Below are 18,542 nucleotides of genomic sequence, written 5' to 3'. Positions count from 1 at the left end.
TACTGGGTATAGGCTCGTTGCATAATGTACTATTAAATAATTGCATAATATTACGTAGATTTCCAATTCTGTACAAAAAATATTTTCAGGAAAGAGCCCAACAGCCAAACCACTACAGAGGGAACAGCAGAAATGGTGGGAAAAATCAGGACATGACATAACCACTTGGAAGGACAGTAGAGCTGTTTATAATTTTATAATTCATTTTGAGATGTCTCTGATATATGCTTTCATTCAAATGTGTGCTTTTGTAATCTGTATTGAGAGGTTGCTGAAATGTGCTCTATTTCAAATGTGTGTAGTCTGTGTTTGCAACCCTGAAGATAACTAAACTGTATTATTCATCTCAAGTTATTGTGGTATATATTTAGTTTGTAATGATGGCAAACATTAAGAATATGTTGAGAGCAGTGAAAAATGAAAACAGTGCAGATAAAATTATTAGTTTTAGTTACAATACTGAACTTCCCCGTCCTGATTCGCTGTTTTTTTTATTTTAGTAGGTTATTTTACGACGCTTTGTCAACATCTTAGGTTATTTAGTGTCTGAATGAGATGAAGGTGATAATGTAGGTGAAATGAGTCTGGGATTCACCACCGAAAGTTACCCAGCATTTGCTCATATTGAGTTGAGGGAAAACCCCAGAAAAAACCTCAACCAGGTAACTTGCCCTGACCGGGAACCGAACCCAGGCCACCTGGTTTTTGCAGCCAGACACGCTAATCGTTACTCCACAGGTGTGGACGATTCACTGTTAATTAATAGGAAATCTAATACACTGTTTTTAACAGTAAATCTTATTTTTTTTGTTCGAAAACAAGAACTAAAAGACAATATTTTGGGACATAGAATAAATATCCAAAGTTGAACTTCAACATGTGGACGTTCAATTTTTACTATGATATCAAGAATGTGTACATGCAAATGGCCAACATATATAGTAATACTGTAAAACCTCGTTTAATACATACCCACTTATAATTCTATCCCATTTATTATGCTCTTTTTATGAGGTCCCTGAACATTTAATATATAATCCTGCATAAGTTTAGCCTCTTGCAACACTTTCAAATCCTGCTTGTAGCACTTTTATTGGATTGGATATAAGAAAAAGAATTCCGTAAAAATTGCGAACTTGTAATGTTTTAAAAGCGTGAGATATTCAAGGTTAAAGTTAAATATACATAATTAATTCTGTGATGTAGTCAAGAAGAATACTGCATTCTGTGGGCTTTTTACTGAACTATGGAGTTAGTCACATTGACCACTGAAAATATGGTCAATTTAAAACATTGCCAACTTAGAAACTCTGAAATAACCAAAAGTTGAGTTAATCATGTTGACTTCTGAACACCTCATATAACAACCTCGCATAATCTACCTCTGCAACTCATAACATGATTTACTGGCATTTAAATAATTCATACACAGCATATTTTTTCAGGAAACATTAAGGATCTTACAAATATAACAATAGTTTTCTCATAGTTCGAACATCACGTGATATGTAAAGGTTCATATGATAATAGAGTGAGCAAACCTTTGTAATACCACCATGCACAGAATCATTGCTGTTTGTACACCGTGGACAGAACATCTAGAAGCTTGGAGACCGTTACTTTTAAGCTTTCCAACCACCCCCCTCTTCCTGCACTAGCAGGTATGGTACCATTCATCTACAAAACATTTTCTGAACGGAAGTTATTGTATTGTAAGAGCGCAGCTGGATCAGTGAAAATAAGTAGTCAACGTTTTCAGTTTGTAGTGCAACGAATGATTCTACTGTGTGTGGGCTCTTCTGTAGTGACGTCACTGAAGACTCTAGATGTTCTGTCCCCGGTATATACTATGTGAAAACATGTACTATTACAATCAAGGCAGACAATTATGTGCACGCAATGAATAAAGGCCATATGCAGATGTACATTTGTGTTAATGCACCCATCATTAGACAAAATGCTACATAGTGACATAGCGAAGTCATCACTATGAACTTAAAAACTCATTGTGATATGACAGATATGCAGGTATTCCAATCCAGAAGAAAGAAATAAATACAGAAATTCATTCTGTACATTCAACACTGTTCACAGCACATTATTGAATCACTATCCTTCCCAGTTAGATCATATTCATCCTGCCTCATTTCATATGAAATCAATATAACATGTTCATGATGATGGTGATGGTAATAATCACCATCCTCAACAAAAGTTTAAAACCTCTTCATGTATTATTTTATAAACATTTTCTCAATATATCATGTATTATTTGTTTTTATGGAATTTAATAACCTGTATTACTCGTGTATGTTGTGGATAATTATTTGTTATTTTTTTCAATACTATTGCAATTTGTAAAAATTTCGATACGAACCTCATGGGAAGTTTAAACATGTGGGCATTTGTTAAGGCTTTCCTTAACTTTACAAAGAATCATTACAATATAACGAGATTGGCTTTTTTCTCCAATTCAGACTAACCGAAATTTCGGACAACTGGGATTAACACTGGCAAGGTTATACTATATTTGGTCCTGTTCTGTAGAACTCGAATGTTCAAATGTTCCTATTACCTCCTATCTCCATTTGGATCTTCTATAGTCTTACCATGAAGAGCAATATTTTAGGTACTTGATTACTCCTAAATGTGTTGAAACGAATTTGCGTTTGTACCCGGTACTTCCAAATTTATATACTTCGTATGCTATTTTTTTTTAATTTACTTATACAGGGTGATTCATTATTACGTGTAAATACTTTGTGTGTATATTGTAGAGGTGAAACTAAGACTAAAACATTCTATACAACTTTTTCTCAAAACCTTTAATTCCATAGTTCCAGTGGATGGAACCTACGTCGTAGTAACTGCATAGGCATTACTGTTCTCCCATATATTTGGTGTGGTATTGTGGAGGATCAGTTACTCAGACCTCGATTTTTACCTCCACGGTTGAATAGGGAAATCTATCGCGCATTCTTGGAACGTGAATTGCATGGTCTGCTACATGATATCCCTCTTACAACGCAAGTGAACTTATGGTTTATGCACGATGATGCTCCTGCGCATTACTGCCACAATGTAAGGGCATATCTCAATGCTGCGTATCCAGATCAATGGATAGGCCACGCAGGGCCAACTCCTTGGCCAGCCAGATCACCGGACATGAACCCTCTGGACTTCTACCTTTAGGGCTGCCTGAATGCCTCTACTGTACCTAATGTAGAAGTACTACATCAGCGAATTAAACATGCATGTGGAATTGTTCGTAATGAGTTGAACGGGCTGTGTAACATTCAGAGATCACTAAGGCGAAGAGCACAGGTATGTCTTGAAGTTGAGGGACAGCACTTTGAACATGCATTACACTAAGAATTGTGCAAATATGTAAAGTCTAGAAGAAATTGCTTTACATTCTTTACTATGTTTGGTTTTAGTTCACAAAACGTGCATAAGTGGACTGCTGAGGATATGGGTTTAGCGACTTTAGTTGTTTTTGAATTGAAGTCCAAATGCACTGTACGAAAGTGATAATTAGTTTACATTTGGTGTGTTATCCTTTCTTTGTTTGGGAGCGCAAGTTCCACGTAAAATGGCGTTAACTCTGGAATTAAAGGTTTTGAGAAAAAGTTGTATAGAACGTTTTAGTCTTGGTTTCACCTCTACATTACACACACAAAGTATTTACACGTAATAATGAATCACCCTGTATTGTTTAATTTCTTTAGCTGCCCAAGTGTATACACTTGTGTTCAAAAAACACGTTTCTATATTGTTTACAATTAAATAAATTAAGAAGTTGAAGTTCAGCACAAGTCAGCACTTCTTTAATTTCAGAAATTCAATTGCTATTTAGTAAACTGCCTACTTCATAACTATTAAACTACTGAATTAGACTAGTTAATGGTTATGGGACATTCTCCTGAAAAGGTACAGTTCCCCAAAAAAATACCGAGATGCTGGAATATTCTTAAGTCTCAGATGTAAGACACTGTACACGATCGGAGACCAGAGCACTGATACACAAGATAACGAATATTTGAGTTACTTAAATTCAGGCTATTTCGATAGTTGCTGGCATCATTCCAAAATTCACTTCAAAAACTGCAATATATATATATATATATATATATATATATATATATATATATATATAATATGACGTAAATAACAGATAAACATATACGTAAATCGTGTAGTTAAGTTGACATTTGAACCTTCATGATTAGATCGACACTCTGCGCAGAAATCAAAGCTTTCATGTTGTCTCAATAGCTCTGACGATAAGTCTTCTGTGTATTATGCAGAAGAAAACAGGTTCGATTCTTAGACTATATCAACGATTTTTTTTTTTGTCTGAATAACGCTGAAATAGAGTTTTACAGAGTCCTGAGATTAAGTGTTAATGATCATAGATAATACAAAATTACAAATTATAATATTATAAACGTTAATTTAATGAATTCAATTACGTTATTTACATGTGTAAATGTATATATTTTATAAACTAACAATTACAATGAAACTGAAAAATGTAAAATGCTTTAACAACTGCATTAAGAAATTGATTTTAAATAACTACATTTAAATATTAACCATATCAGCCACCGGGACAAGATGAAGAGACAGACATCATAGAGACAGATATTTATCCAGCTTTTTAGTTTCACCGCAGGCAGGATCTCATTCAAAATATTGACAAAGAATATTGTAGCCCGGACCATTTTGAGAAGGCTTTAAATAAAGTTATTTAATTTCATTTCATTTACTATGTTCTATAGATCTTACATTAGCATTGAAGCTTTAAGATGTGGAATAAGTCACAATTCTGTAAGATTACAATTGCACAAATTTTTGTACTATAGGTGAGGAGGCGAGATATGGCATATGAGCTGTGTGACAGGGGAAAGAATGAGCTGTCAGAAAAAGAGATTGTTTCATGATGGTTAATATTATACAAATCTACTGACCCGAAAGTTCATCTGTCTTCCCACTCTATACCCATTGGTAACACAGCCACGGCACATGAGGAGGTCACAGGGCAGGTCTTGCCACCTCTACTATAGTATAGCTCACCTCAAAATTAGTTGCATGGCACTCTGTAGAAAATATTCTGAGTAAATCTGTGATCGGTCAGGCTGCCGTACAGCATTAAGGACTCTGCTTTGACGACAATATTATCTACCGTGTTAAATAATAGTCACTTGCCAAAGGGGAAAGATATTATTATTTGAAATGACAATTGTAGAAGCATGATAAAAACAAGGGCCACGACAAGAACAAAGATGAGGATGATGACAAGGATCACAACATGAGCTGTGACAATCACTACAACAAAGATCACGAAATGAACCATGAAAGTGCCCCATGTCATGATCCTCACGTGGTCTTTGTCTTTGTCCTTATCGTGTCCTTATAGTGATCCATATCAAAGTGCTTTTCGTGGCCCATATTGTCATCCTTATCATGGTCCTTGTCGTGGTCTTTGTTATCTTTGACGCAGTCCTTATCGCGATCCTTTAGTGATTCTTTTGTGGTCCTTTCTTGGTTATCATAGTCCTTTTGTGGTCCTTGACGTGATCATTATCGTGGTTCTTATCATTCTCCAAGTCGTGGTCCTTATCGTGATCATTGTCGTGGTGCTTATCATGGTCCATGTCGTGATCCTTATCATGGTTCTTATTGTTAATTGTTTTCTCCAAGGTCCTTATCATTGTCATTGTAATGTTCTTTATCGTTCCACTTGTCCTTGTCGTGATCTTTATAGTGGTATTTCTTGTTTTTGTCATGGTCCTTATCTTGGTAAACTTCGAAGTCCTTATTGTGGTCCATGTCATGGTTCCTACCGTGATCCTTGTTTTGTTTGACATTGTCCATGTCGCAATCCTTATGATCTTTTTCGTGCCGTTAATTGTGATCAATATCTGTGATCTTTAACATGGCCCATGTCAGAGTCCTTATCGTGATCCTTGTCATGGTGTTTGTTACGCTTCACGCCGTAATCCTTATCCTGGTCCTTGTGATTATTATCGTCGTCCTTGTCATGAACCTTATCATGATCCTTGATGTGATCCTTTTCGTGGTCCTTATTGTGATTCTTATTTTGAAGCTTGTCATGTTTCATGTCGTGATCCTTACCATGGTCTCTGTCGTAGTCCTTATCATGCTTTTTGTCATGGTCCATGTTGATCCTTATCGCTCTCCTTACAGTGGTTCATGTTGTGATCCTTATTGTGGCCCTTGTCGCTCATATCTGTCCTTTTCGTGGTCCTTATGAAGATCTTTGATATCTTTGTCGAGATCCATATTGTTGTCCTTGCTGTCTTTCTAACAGTCCTTTTCATGGTCTTGGTCCTTGTCGTGATATTTATCGTAATCCTTGTTGTGGTGTTTGTTGTGTTTCGTATATTATCATAGTCCTGATCTTTGTCCTTGTTATGGTTCTTGTTCTCTTTCTAATAGTTCTTTTCGTGGTTCTGATTCTTGTACTTCTTATCGTGGTCCATGTCGTGGTATTTATCAAAATCCTTGTTGTGGTGTTTGTTGTGTTTCTTGTAATATGTTATCGTGGACCTTATCTTGTTCTTGTCGTGGTCCTTGTTGTCTTTGTCATGGTCCTTACAATGTTCCTGGCTGTCTTTTCCGTGGGTCTACATTTGTCATTTCAAAATTAATATTGTTCTCCCTCTGTGTTACAGGGTATATTTCAAACTTTCATAAAAGGTAAACGATCATGGATGTAAAAGAAAGACCTATACCAGAAATACACAACTGATAACATTTTACACTGGTGTATACTTTGGAGTAGGATGAAAATATGCCTATGCATGCACGACCAGATGTCTTCCTGTCTACGTCAGTATCACGTGAGCTGTGCTGTATAACTTCAACTGACAATGACCAAGAGTCATCTCATTCCTTTTTTGAGGAACTGTACATTTCACTATTACAGTAATGTTTTTCTTAAAATAATAACTCTAAGCATTCAATATTTATACTAAAATTAGAAGTAAAACTAGGAGAACATACATATACAGTTGAAAGTGTAAATTGATTTTATTTCTTACATTTAAATATTGTCAAAGAACGCGAAAAGTCATATCCGTGGACTGTCACAATCCCCAAACAGATTAATACAAAAGGATATAAATTAAAATGCGAACTAAATTATAAACCAAAACTGCATTATTTGAGATGTAAACACATCAAAATAAGCCTAAAAACTTGGAGGTGATATTAAAACAATGAGTTTTACAACAGACGAAATACTTGTCACTCCTCATAGGGGAAGAAATTTTCTCATGAAATTTCTGCCAGTGAATGGGACCAATGCCACCCATCATTATGATGCACTTGGAGAGCTATGATAGGTAGCGAAATCGGTTACGAAAGCCCGGTATAGCGATTGGGGGAGATCATCATGCTAACCACACAATACTTTTATTGTGGTTGGACGATCATCCACCTCTGCTTCGGTATGTGGGCATGAGGCCAGCAGCCCTTAAAGAGCTGTAGCACCACAGATTATTATTAAATACTTTCTACAAGAATTTCAGTCACGTCAGTGGACAAATCTATTACTTTATAAAAACCCATTAGACTATAGACTAGTAACTATTCTACACATTGATTATTACTGGCGAGCCATACTGTATTGGAACCATATTGCTTTCCTTATTGTTCAATATACTGGCAAGAAAGTTTTTATTGAAATAGTAGATTTTGATTTTGCTAAGATCATCCTATTACATCTGTGGACATGTAAATTTTCCAAATATTAAATACATAGTTAATTTTTCATTATTAATAAGCAGGGTAAGCTGATTTAGAAAAACTTTATGATCTCAAAATTACTGGATTTACGAAATGTTTTAAGTAAATTCGTCATGGTTGTAGACATCATGACCGTTGATGTACTATGTCCACGGATGTTACAGTTAATCAACATACATGACTAAATGCTATGTTTAATAAATTTGAAGTTTATTTGATATTATAGAATATTATAGAGGTAGATTTACTAACAAACAAACATGTACTCTAGCACCACTCAAATGAGCAAAGATCGTCTTTGGGAGCAGTTCAACATTACTATTATTAAAACTAATTATTAAGTATTGCACTTGTTACAACTAATTATTTAGTATTACTGTAGTATTATTATAACTTTAGTTAAAAACGTAAAATTTACAGATATTAGTAGGTACACGCGAAATATTTGGGATTTAATACTAAAATACCAAAATTTGATATAAACGAATAACGCAGTTTAATAAAGTTAGTAAAGACAAAGGTAAAAACATACAAAAAATTATTTTTAACCTAATTGCAAGAATGGTTCAGAACTTCAAGTTGTTGGGAGAAGTGCAAATTCTCTTAAGTTCTGGAAACATTCTCAGAACTTACGAGGTTTTGCACAATATAATTAAATTGTACAGAACCGTGACTGTTTTAAAAGGCTATTGCTTAGGCTCAACACATATATATGCCTTGGTTCACGTGTACATTTGTTAATGCGATAGAGAGAAGAGAACAATAAATGTAAACATAAACAATTACGTTTAAAGACAGCTCTGAAAATTTACTTCTTATGTAAGTTTACCAGTTAACTACTTAAAAATTGAAGTGGGAGGAAACTCAAAACATATTTGAAACATAACACTATTGTGCATTCAGCCACTGATTACAACATTGCATGATGGCACAATTCACATGTTTAAAATTACACATCTTTCTGGAAAACTATCCAAAACACACAAAATGGAACTTATTTTTTTTGTCGCTCTTTACTAATGACATCATTTATAGTTCACTCAGTATATCCAAAGATTGTCCCAGTCTGATAGGTGGCTGGGATGGTATTAGTGAATCCAATGCTGACAGGAGGGCATATCCTACCTCAGCCCTGACGAAGTCCAAGTCCCATTCACAAATGAATACCTGATAAGCCACAAGACTGAAGACGCAAGCCATTCCTATATTATCAGCGTCAGAAACCAGTACTATCCTCAAGACTTTACCCCAGCCAATTTTTTACTATTGAAGATGACAGATGAAATAAAAGGAAGGTAGAGTGAAAGCAGGAAACAGGAGTAGCTCAAGAAAAATCCTCTGTAACATCTATTTTCTCCACAAAAAATTCAATCACGACCTAGCCAGGAATTAAACACTTGTATGGAAGATCAGCGCACTAACACTCAGTCAGACTTACCCACTACACAGGCCTATTAATCTATAATAAAAAAATTCTAAACCGATGCCCTCCATTACATATGACTTCAAAATAAATAAATCAGACATCCCAATTTTTAGGGTGATTTTCAAAGGGAAACAAAATTCATAAAGTCGTGTCTGTGTGAGAGAAAGAGAGAGAGAGAGAGAGAGAGTAAGACTGGGGTAAGGCAAGAGACAAGGGGAAGGAGGAGACAGATTAGGGAAAGACAGGAAGAAACAGAGTGAAAACTTGAGGTCAAGGAATAGAGACTAGAAGTATCCATACTAACTTCCATGTATAAATACATTTTGACCAAACACAGTACATTATACTACCTACATACACCTCAATGCCACTTTCTTAAATCTGAAAATCAGATTCAAAAAAACTTATTGAAATCAGGCCAAAGCCACATAACTTGTAACAGGACAACTTTAACACAATTATTTTCAGATTCCATTAGTTATTTTTAATATATGCATATGTTTGATATGGACGTCATTTTATGCTAAGAAGAAGTGTAATGAAAGTCTGTTTTCAGTCTGTTGTCAGAAAAATGTAAGGTGTGTTTTCTCGAGATGATCGAACATAGCACTTCAGCTATCAACAAATATAGCTTGCCATTATTAATTATTCTAATTATATTAATTTTATGCATTGGCAAATTTGTATGTTATCAGCAGAGACCGGAAGTTTAGGCATTATGAATCAGCAAAATAGGCAGGCAAAAAGGCATCATAAATAGCTAAAATATGCAATAAAAGGCAAAACCTTGCACTAGACCCACAACCTTGCACTTTCCACATAGGGATTTCGGCAGCAAGAAAAGCTTTACATAAGTCGAATGCAAATTGAGATTTTCGACTTGATGTTGCAATTACTGTTGGAAGCAAAGAAATCTTCTTGCCAGTAGCCTTGGAAAGTGCATTTTTGTGTTTGGTTATACTGGTATGTTGCGATATGAAATATTTAGCTAGCTACAACAACGTCACAATGAAAACTGAAAGAAAAATAACGGTTAAAAATAACGTTAGACCCGCACTCATTGTTGCCTTGTCAAATAAACACAAACGATAGGTAATTAAAACCCTTACTGTTACAGGTACATTTTTGCACGGCAGCACTCATTGTTGCAAAGAGAATATGAACTGACTGAAAGACAATAATACACATTCGGTGAAGTCACTTTCATTGTAGTGGTTATAGAAATAAATTAAAATATACCTGTAGGCAATTTTGAATAATAAATTAATAAATAATAGATAAATAATCAAATAAAGGCAAAAAAGGCATTCATTTTGTAAATTAGGCATTTATATTAAAAAAGGCAGAAAAGGGCAACATAAAACTGTGACATTTCAATCACAAAGGTATAATTCGTACAGATTTACTTTCAAAAGAAGACAGATTTAACACATTTAAAAACGAATTCTGCCAAAGTTCCGGTCTCTGGTTATCAGTTTCAATTACAATTAATACGCTTATGTCAAAATAAATATTTGTACTTATAAGTGTCGAAAAATTAATATATAATTATCATCAAAAGCATTGCCTGCTGAACACAAAACAAGCACTTCAGATGTCACAATCACCTTAGATGAACATAAACAAAGAAAAAACACATACAAATAACCTACATTACCATAGTTCAGAAACCAGTGTAACAAGAGAACTGTTAACAAGCTTAAGCCAAAATTTCCCATCACACTGTCCACATAGACCTCCACAGCAGATAGGCAATATAAAAAATGTGCAGCCCATATTAATGTAAGGGTGAGAAACGTTATCTGAAATGTTTAATTAAGAAACAATGGCCTGTATTTCAAAAGAGTAGCCAAGTAGCTATCGTCCATGAATATTTATGCTTTCACATATTATTCAAGATAAGGTATTATACTTAGTACACTTTGCCAGTTACATAAGCACTAATCTAGTCAAGACTGATGCAACTCAATTTTTCGATTATCATTAATTTAACATTTAATTTCGCAATCTTACAGTTTGTATGGGCAACTATTTTATTTATTTGTCTATCTACTGTCGAGAAGTAATAATTGCACAATAAGAAGTGATTTCAACATCAGTTAATGAACAATTCTTTTTTAAGTCCAGGCCTGAACAACTGTAACTGTAATGATAGTGGAGTTATGCAGGTAAGCATAACAAATTCTATGCAAAATTCATGCTATTCTTCGAAAATTAATTTCAGCAATTTTACAAGACGTGCTTTATTTAGAAGTGTAGACTAGACCTTTACAATTAATGAAAAAAGACATCACGTTTTGTAGACTGGCTCTATCTTCGTCTTAAAGTTATCAAAGGAAGGAGTTCTTACACCTCAGGGTCGTTACAAACAGCTATATCTGCTGCACTGTTGTTATTTCTTTTTGCTGTTTATAATGACCTCAAAGAAAGAATAGAAGTCTCCTCTAATCCCACTCTTTTGATAAATGAAAGTGCCATATAATTATCCGGTTAGCAGTACATGGTTTTCACTACGGGATATGCCAGAACAAGAAATTCCACCAACCAGACATCAGCTGTGTATGTTAACTGTGCAGTGAATTGTGTGACCGATATCATGTACTAACGTGCAAATGCACAGCTGTGTCATTGACAAAGTTCTGCAATGGTGACTGAATTGGGCTGTACTACACGCACAACATACATTGCACATTGTGTCTTTCTTCTTATTATTATAAATGAAAACGAAGATAGAGCCAATCTTCGAAATGTTATGATTTCCTTTTATATTACCAGCAATGAATAAATGTCAACCTACACCTCTCCTAAACGATCCATCATTGTTTTCTCTTTGACTTAGATTATGTTTTATTTAGAAAAAATTACGGTATTAATATATAGTAATAGTATTTATTTATTTAACCTGGTAGAGATACGGCTGTCAAGCCTTCTCTGCTCCTCTACCAGTAATACTAAAGCCTATTAAATGTTATTAATGAATTTAATCTCATTAATCACAGGTACTCTTGAAATACGAAAATAAGTAGTAAAATACAGATTTTAATGCAAAAATGTATGAAGTATTTTTTCCCCCAATGCCACAAGATTATCATTTGACAGTTCTGGACTCTCCTGGCAGTGACTTATTTGTAACACACGTCTAAGGTTGGGGCGCCTGCCCAATGATATTATGATAGGATGATTATGAAGTGCCAGGAGAGGTCTTGAACCTAAGTCTAACCTAATTTCCAGACCATAGACGAACACAGGAACATTCCCCTTTAAGGAAAAATTCCTGTGTTCTAACGGGAATCGAACCCGGGATCTCATGAACTCTAGTCAGAAGCTCTGACTAAAATGTACGAAGTAAAATAGTTCGTTTGTAGGAACTATAAAAACATGTGACAAGTCGTCCTAATTTTCAAAATTACAAGCAAACAGATTTCGACAAACATTGAACTGGTTTAATATACAGGACATTCATTTAAAAACTTCCCAGTCTAAATAACTAATTACTGAATTCAATTTAAACAAAAAAACACGTCAATTTAGATATTGAGGGGGGGAAGTCTGAAACCAGGCTTAATTACATTTTAGATTTTACCCCCCCCCCCCAGCTACCCCCACTTTGAAATTTCAAATGGCACCCCTATATTTTGGGAGTTGCCAACAGGAAGAAATACTCAGAATAAAACATCACAAAACCATATGATCTATGATCACAGATGCACTTCGATCCAAAAATGTAGACGTTCACGAGAAAGTTCATTGTATTGCTGATGGTGGGAGCAATCGCAGGTAGAATATCATAGCTATAAATAGAAATAAACAGACAGCCGAAATAATTGATCCTACGATCAGATTTCAAATCTCTGCCACTCAACCATCTGAAGTGACTGAAGAAAAAAAGAATATCTACGAGCCCACAATTCAGTACCTACCAGCAAAATACAACAATGAAAAAATTACAGTTACCAATCTCTTCTTCGGAGCGAGAGGCACCATTCTGAAAACCTTTGTAAAGTGGAGACAAAAATATAAGCTGAAGAAAGATCTTCAAGATACCATCGTCACAATCATAATAAAATTTTCTATCGCGATATTATGCCACCATATTTATGGTGTACACTCAATTTAAATTCTACTGGGTTCTATTTTTTTCTATATGTCTTAATCTCTTTTGTTTGAAACCTGCTTGTATAGCTTTTCATTTTAAATTTTATTCTGAGCTATTCTGTGTCACAAGGCAAACCCAAAATATTGAGCCAGACTAGTAAATTAAATTAAATGAAAGAAAAAAATGGAACTCTCTGCATCATAATCCACAGTTAATTCTCGATTTACCACGAAAATCGTCTGTAGCTGCATTCAGATTGGCAACAGGCCATGATTGTTTGGCCAAAAACCTGCATAGAATTGGAATATATCAGTCCCCTAACTGCCCATTGTGCAACTCAAACCAAGAAATAGATTCGGGACACCTCAAAATCTGTGCTTCAGTGGCTGACCATGATAATATCTTTGAAAAATATTGGAGTGCAAGAGGTGAAATGACTTTATTGTCAAACGCCTGGCATTAGAAAACAACAAACAACAATTAAATGAAAGAGCATTCAATTGTTTATACACCTCATTCATTTCACATCTTTTGTTTTATATCGTTGCCTAGCAACCTCGATTGTTGTTACTGTTGATTAGAGCTGAAGCTACAAATACCATTAAACATTTCTTGTAATAGTTGTGTTTGTGTATTAAATTATTGTAAAATGATGTATACCTTTCAAGAGAGAACAGAAATCATATTTATTTATGGAGCTGAAAACCGTTGTGCTAGTAGAACTGCTAGAGCTTTCAATGAGAGGCATCCTGAAAAAAAAGTAAGTCACCGATATGCCATAGATCTAATACGGAAATTTGAAGAAAGAAATGGCCAACCTAGAAAACTCGATGAAACTTCACAGATTGAATGAAATACTAGGTCATTTCATTAATGAACCCACCACATCCATTCCAAAAGTAGCTGCTGTAACAAACATTTCATCCACGCTAGTAGAGTAACGGTTAGAGCATCTGGTCGTGTAACCAGGTGGCCCGGGTTCGATTCCCGGTCGGGACAAGTTACCTGGTGGAGGTTTTTTCTGGGGTTTCCCCTCAACCAAATATGAGCAAATGCTGGGTAACTTTCGGTGCTGGAACCCAGACTCATTTCACCGGCATTATCACCTTCATCTCATTCAGATGCTAAATAACCTAAGATGTTGATAAAGCATCGTAAATAACCAACTAAAAAAAAAAAAAAAAAAAAAAAAAACATTTCGGTTGGTTCCATACATAAAGTGCTGAAAATGAACAAATTTTTCCCCTACAAAATACGAAGTCACGAACAGCTCAACTAAGACTATTTTGATAGAAGAGTAGAATTTTGTGATCAGATGTCTCAGAGAATTGAAGATGATCCAAATTTGACAAAAAATATTTGCTTTAGTGATGAAGCTACTTATTTCAATGGGGTTTTCAACAAACACAATTGTAAGTAGTGGGACATTGAAAATCCTCATGTGTTTCGTGAAAATATACCCAGTTTCCTCAGATCAATGTGTGGGATGAAATTTTTGGGGCTGATATTGTTGGACCGATTTTCATTGAAGAGAACTTGACTGGAGAACTGTATCTGAACAATTAGAAAATGTAATTGATCCACTTATCACACTGTCGCTAGAGAACCAAGTCAATGAAGGAAGGAAACCTGGTGTTGAACGAACAAAATTTGCATTTTCAATAGGACAGAGGTCCCCCACATTATGCAGTACCTGTGCGACAATGACTGGATAAAAGATTTCCTGGAAAATGGATTGGTAGGAGAGGTGCAGTAAAATGGCCGGCGAGATCTCCAGACCTGACGCTACTTGACTTCTTCCTATGGGGTCATTTGAAATCAGTTGTTTATACTTTTCCGCCTGAGAATATTCAGGAACTGAAGAACAGAATAACCCAAGAATGTAATCGAATTAGTAAGGAAACACACCAAAACGTTCGCAAGGAGTTCCAAAAAAGACTATTACTGTTTAACCAACAATGGAGCACATTTTGAACACTTGATTTAGTGCAAAATAAACTGTTTCTTGTAAGGTTGCCAGGCAAAAGATGTAAAATAAATGAATGAGATGTATAAAGAATTTAATGCGCTTTCATATTTAAATATAAAAATATAGGGGTGCCATTTAAAATTTCAAATGTGGGGGTGGCTGGGGGTGAGAGGTGAAATATAAAATGCAATTAAGCCTGGTTTCAGACTTCCCCCTCAATATCTAAATTGTTTTTTGTTTAAATTGAATTCAATTTAAATAATAAGTTAGTTAGACTGGGAAATTTTTAAACGAAAGTCCTGCATATATAAACAGTAAATGAAGTAATTTCAGTCAGTAGTAAAAGTTAATTACTTACTTACCATTAAGGAAACGGAGGTTCATTGCCGCCCTCACATAAGCCCGCCATTGGTCCCTATCCTGAGCAAAATTAATCCAGCCTCTATCATCATATCCCACCTCCCTCAAATGCATTTTAATATTATCTTCCCATCTATGTCTCGGCCTCCCCAAAGGTCTTTTTCCCTCTGGCCTCCCAACTAACACTCTATATGCATTTCTGGATTCGCCCATACGTGCTACATGCTCTGCCTATCTCAAACATCTGGATTTATTGTTCCTAATTACAGTATGTCAGGTGAAGAATACAATGCGTGCAGTTCTATGTTGGGTAACTTTCTCCATTTAATTACCCCAATAAAAATTAATTAACATAATTTATTTAAAACCAATTCTTTATCATATTTTGAAAGCTTATTTTCTTTTAACTAATTTATTTTATGAAATGCATTAAATTCCCTTCCATATTATTCACAACTTTTTTTCTCACACCCCAAAATAAATTGAAAACAGAAGAGTAAATGCGATGTAACAATTTATTATTTACAATTCTACAAGTCCCTATTGTACGGCATGGACTACAGAAATAATTCTCAGCATTAAAGATAATCCATGAATCTAATTACTTTTCTTCTAAAAGGTCAGAGTGCAGAAGATATTGATGGAATACACCTAATGAGGAAGTGGATAAAGGTAGTTTGTCAATACAGAAATTATAATTATGGGAAAAATAATTTACTTTTCAAAATTCATACACATAAAGGAACTTAAATCGTATTGAAGTATGAAGTACAATGTATTAAGTACTAAAAAAAGGTAACCTATTTCAGCTTGGGAAAACACAACCACGATCTTGAAAATCTAACAAACTCTCAAGAATGCCATCCACAAGCCTTACCTTGCACGATACAGCTAAACTACTACAGCTACTTTCAACTTTCTACAAAGTAATAAATTGTTCACTCACCGAAGTTGGCATCTTGATTACTGTTGTGCAGTCCAGAGGGCCCAGGAAGCAATCCAGGTATGTCTGTGATAAAAAATTCATAACTGTTAAAAATCCTCCAAGGCTATATCATGAAAACACCGAAGAAAGAGGAAGGTAAGGGATCAATACCTTTTAGAACTCTAAACGAAATCATATCTGCACATTTCTAGTCTGCAGAAACTTTTGCTATCAACAGCACTATTCAAACAACTAACATGAAGTAACCAAACCAAAAGACAGTCTTTAAAATTGTGCTGTGGTTTCGCTTCACCTTTTGAGTTAATGCTGATAATAAGCGCCAATGAATGACACAATGGTGACGAAGAATGAAATAAATCAAATGAGATATTTATGCCACGAGTTACACTTTTCATAAATTTTATTCCGAGATAGTTACAACAAAACAATAATTTCAAATAGATTATCGATATTTTCAATAAGTCTAAATTCAATCAATTATTGTGAGAAATAACACTAAATTTCAACATTTGTTGTACATATTAAGAACTATCATAAAATATCAATAATGAATAAACGACATGTTATTTGTTCTTTCTACATATGTGCAAACATGCACAATGAAATATTTAAAAAATATAATCATAATTATTACTCAATTAAAGCACTCACACACATCAGTCTTTGGAAAGAAGAACTGGCTAGAAACCAAATTCTAACAGTAGCTACACATTCCTTTCAATTACGTCACAATCAACACTTTGGCACAGTTGATAAAAGTACAACACAGCAGACTACTAACACAGGCCATCTAAATAATTACAAACTTCAACAAGAGCTGGGATGCTGGCTACTAACCAAATCCTTACTCAGAAAGTGTTCAAAATGTACACTAGAAACTGTCATGCAACGATAGTACTTTTCAAGCTCCAAGAATAAGGATTTCCTAGCAAGAAAAGGAAACGATACTTAAAATTTTCAATGCTTAGTTTCAATGTGGTTTGGGTTTCAACCAAACGGAAAAACATTCATGTCCCACCATTTGAAGAATTAGAAAATATTATAATGAAAAGTATTGTAAATAATAATTGTGGGCCTAATTAAATGATTATAATGTTTAAGATTTTCTGATATGGCATTGTTAGCAGAAGAGGTTACGAATTTCTAAGATATATGCTACTGGAGCTAAAGACAGCTGTCAGCAGTATGGGATGAAGATGATGATCATGGTTGTCGGAAGAAAAATAAAGTTAAGGTAAATGCTCAAATACCAAAAGAGGTAGTAGAGTAAGTGGACAGTTTCAAACACTTGGGGTGTATTATAAGCAGTAACATGAGCTGCAGCCAGGAAGTCAAAAGGAGGATACCAATGGCAAAGGAAGGTTTTAATAGAAAAAGGAGCATCTTCTGCGGACCTCTGGAAAAAGAACTAAGGGAAGAGACTAGTGAAGTGCTTTGTGTGGCGTGTGGTACTGGATGGAACAGAAACATTGACATTATGACGAAGTAAAGAGAAACGAATAGAAGCATTTGAAATGTAGATATGGAGAAGAATGGAGTATGTGAAATGGACAGACAGAATAAGAAATGAAGTTGTGTTGGAAAGAGTGGGTGAAGAAAGGATGATGTTGAAAATTATTAGAGAGGAAAAGGAATTGGTTGGGTTATTGGCTGAGAAGAAACTGCTTACTGAAGAATGCACTGGAAGGAATGGTGAACAGGAGAAGAGATTGGGGCAGAAGAAGATATCAGATGATAGACGACATAATGATATAAGTTATGGATTGTATGCGGAGACTAATAAGACGGCAGAAAATAGGAAAGACTGAGAATACTGGATTTTCAGTGAAAGACCTGCCCTCAGGCAGAACACTATGTACATATGTATGTATGTACGTACGTATGATGTTTGGTATATAACACAGATGTTAGTACTAGTTATTTTGGCCTTAATGTAAACTCCCTTTTAGGAAAACCCCTATTTAAGAAAAAG

The 18,542-nt window shown here is 34.9% G+C and overlaps 1 protein-coding gene across 6 annotated transcripts in view; it reads right to left on the bottom strand.

The window, feature by feature from the left end:
- The window catches only part of ab (BTB/POZ-zinc finger protein abrupt), a 243,431-nt gene that overhangs the window by 76,973 nt on the left and 147,916 nt on the right, over positions 1 to 18,542 (bottom strand). For all 6 annotated transcript variants that reach the window (XM_069835648.1, XM_069835647.1, XM_069835644.1 and 3 more), the window contains one exon: positions 16,571 to 16,633. In XM_069835648.1, the coding sequence (XP_069691749.1) occupies positions 16,571 to 16,633 (63 nt within the window). The remainder of the gene's footprint in view (positions 1 to 16,570; positions 16,634 to 18,542) is intronic.

Source organism: Periplaneta americana, chromosome 9 (assembly GCF_040183065.1).
Source record: "Periplaneta americana isolate PAMFEO1 chromosome 9, P.americana_PAMFEO1_priV1, whole genome shotgun sequence".
Lineage (NCBI taxonomy): Eukaryota > Metazoa > Arthropoda > Insecta > Blattodea > Blattidae > Periplaneta > Periplaneta americana.
Note: the sequence above shows the minus strand (reverse complement) of the source record. Positions and strands in the feature narration are given on the sequence as shown.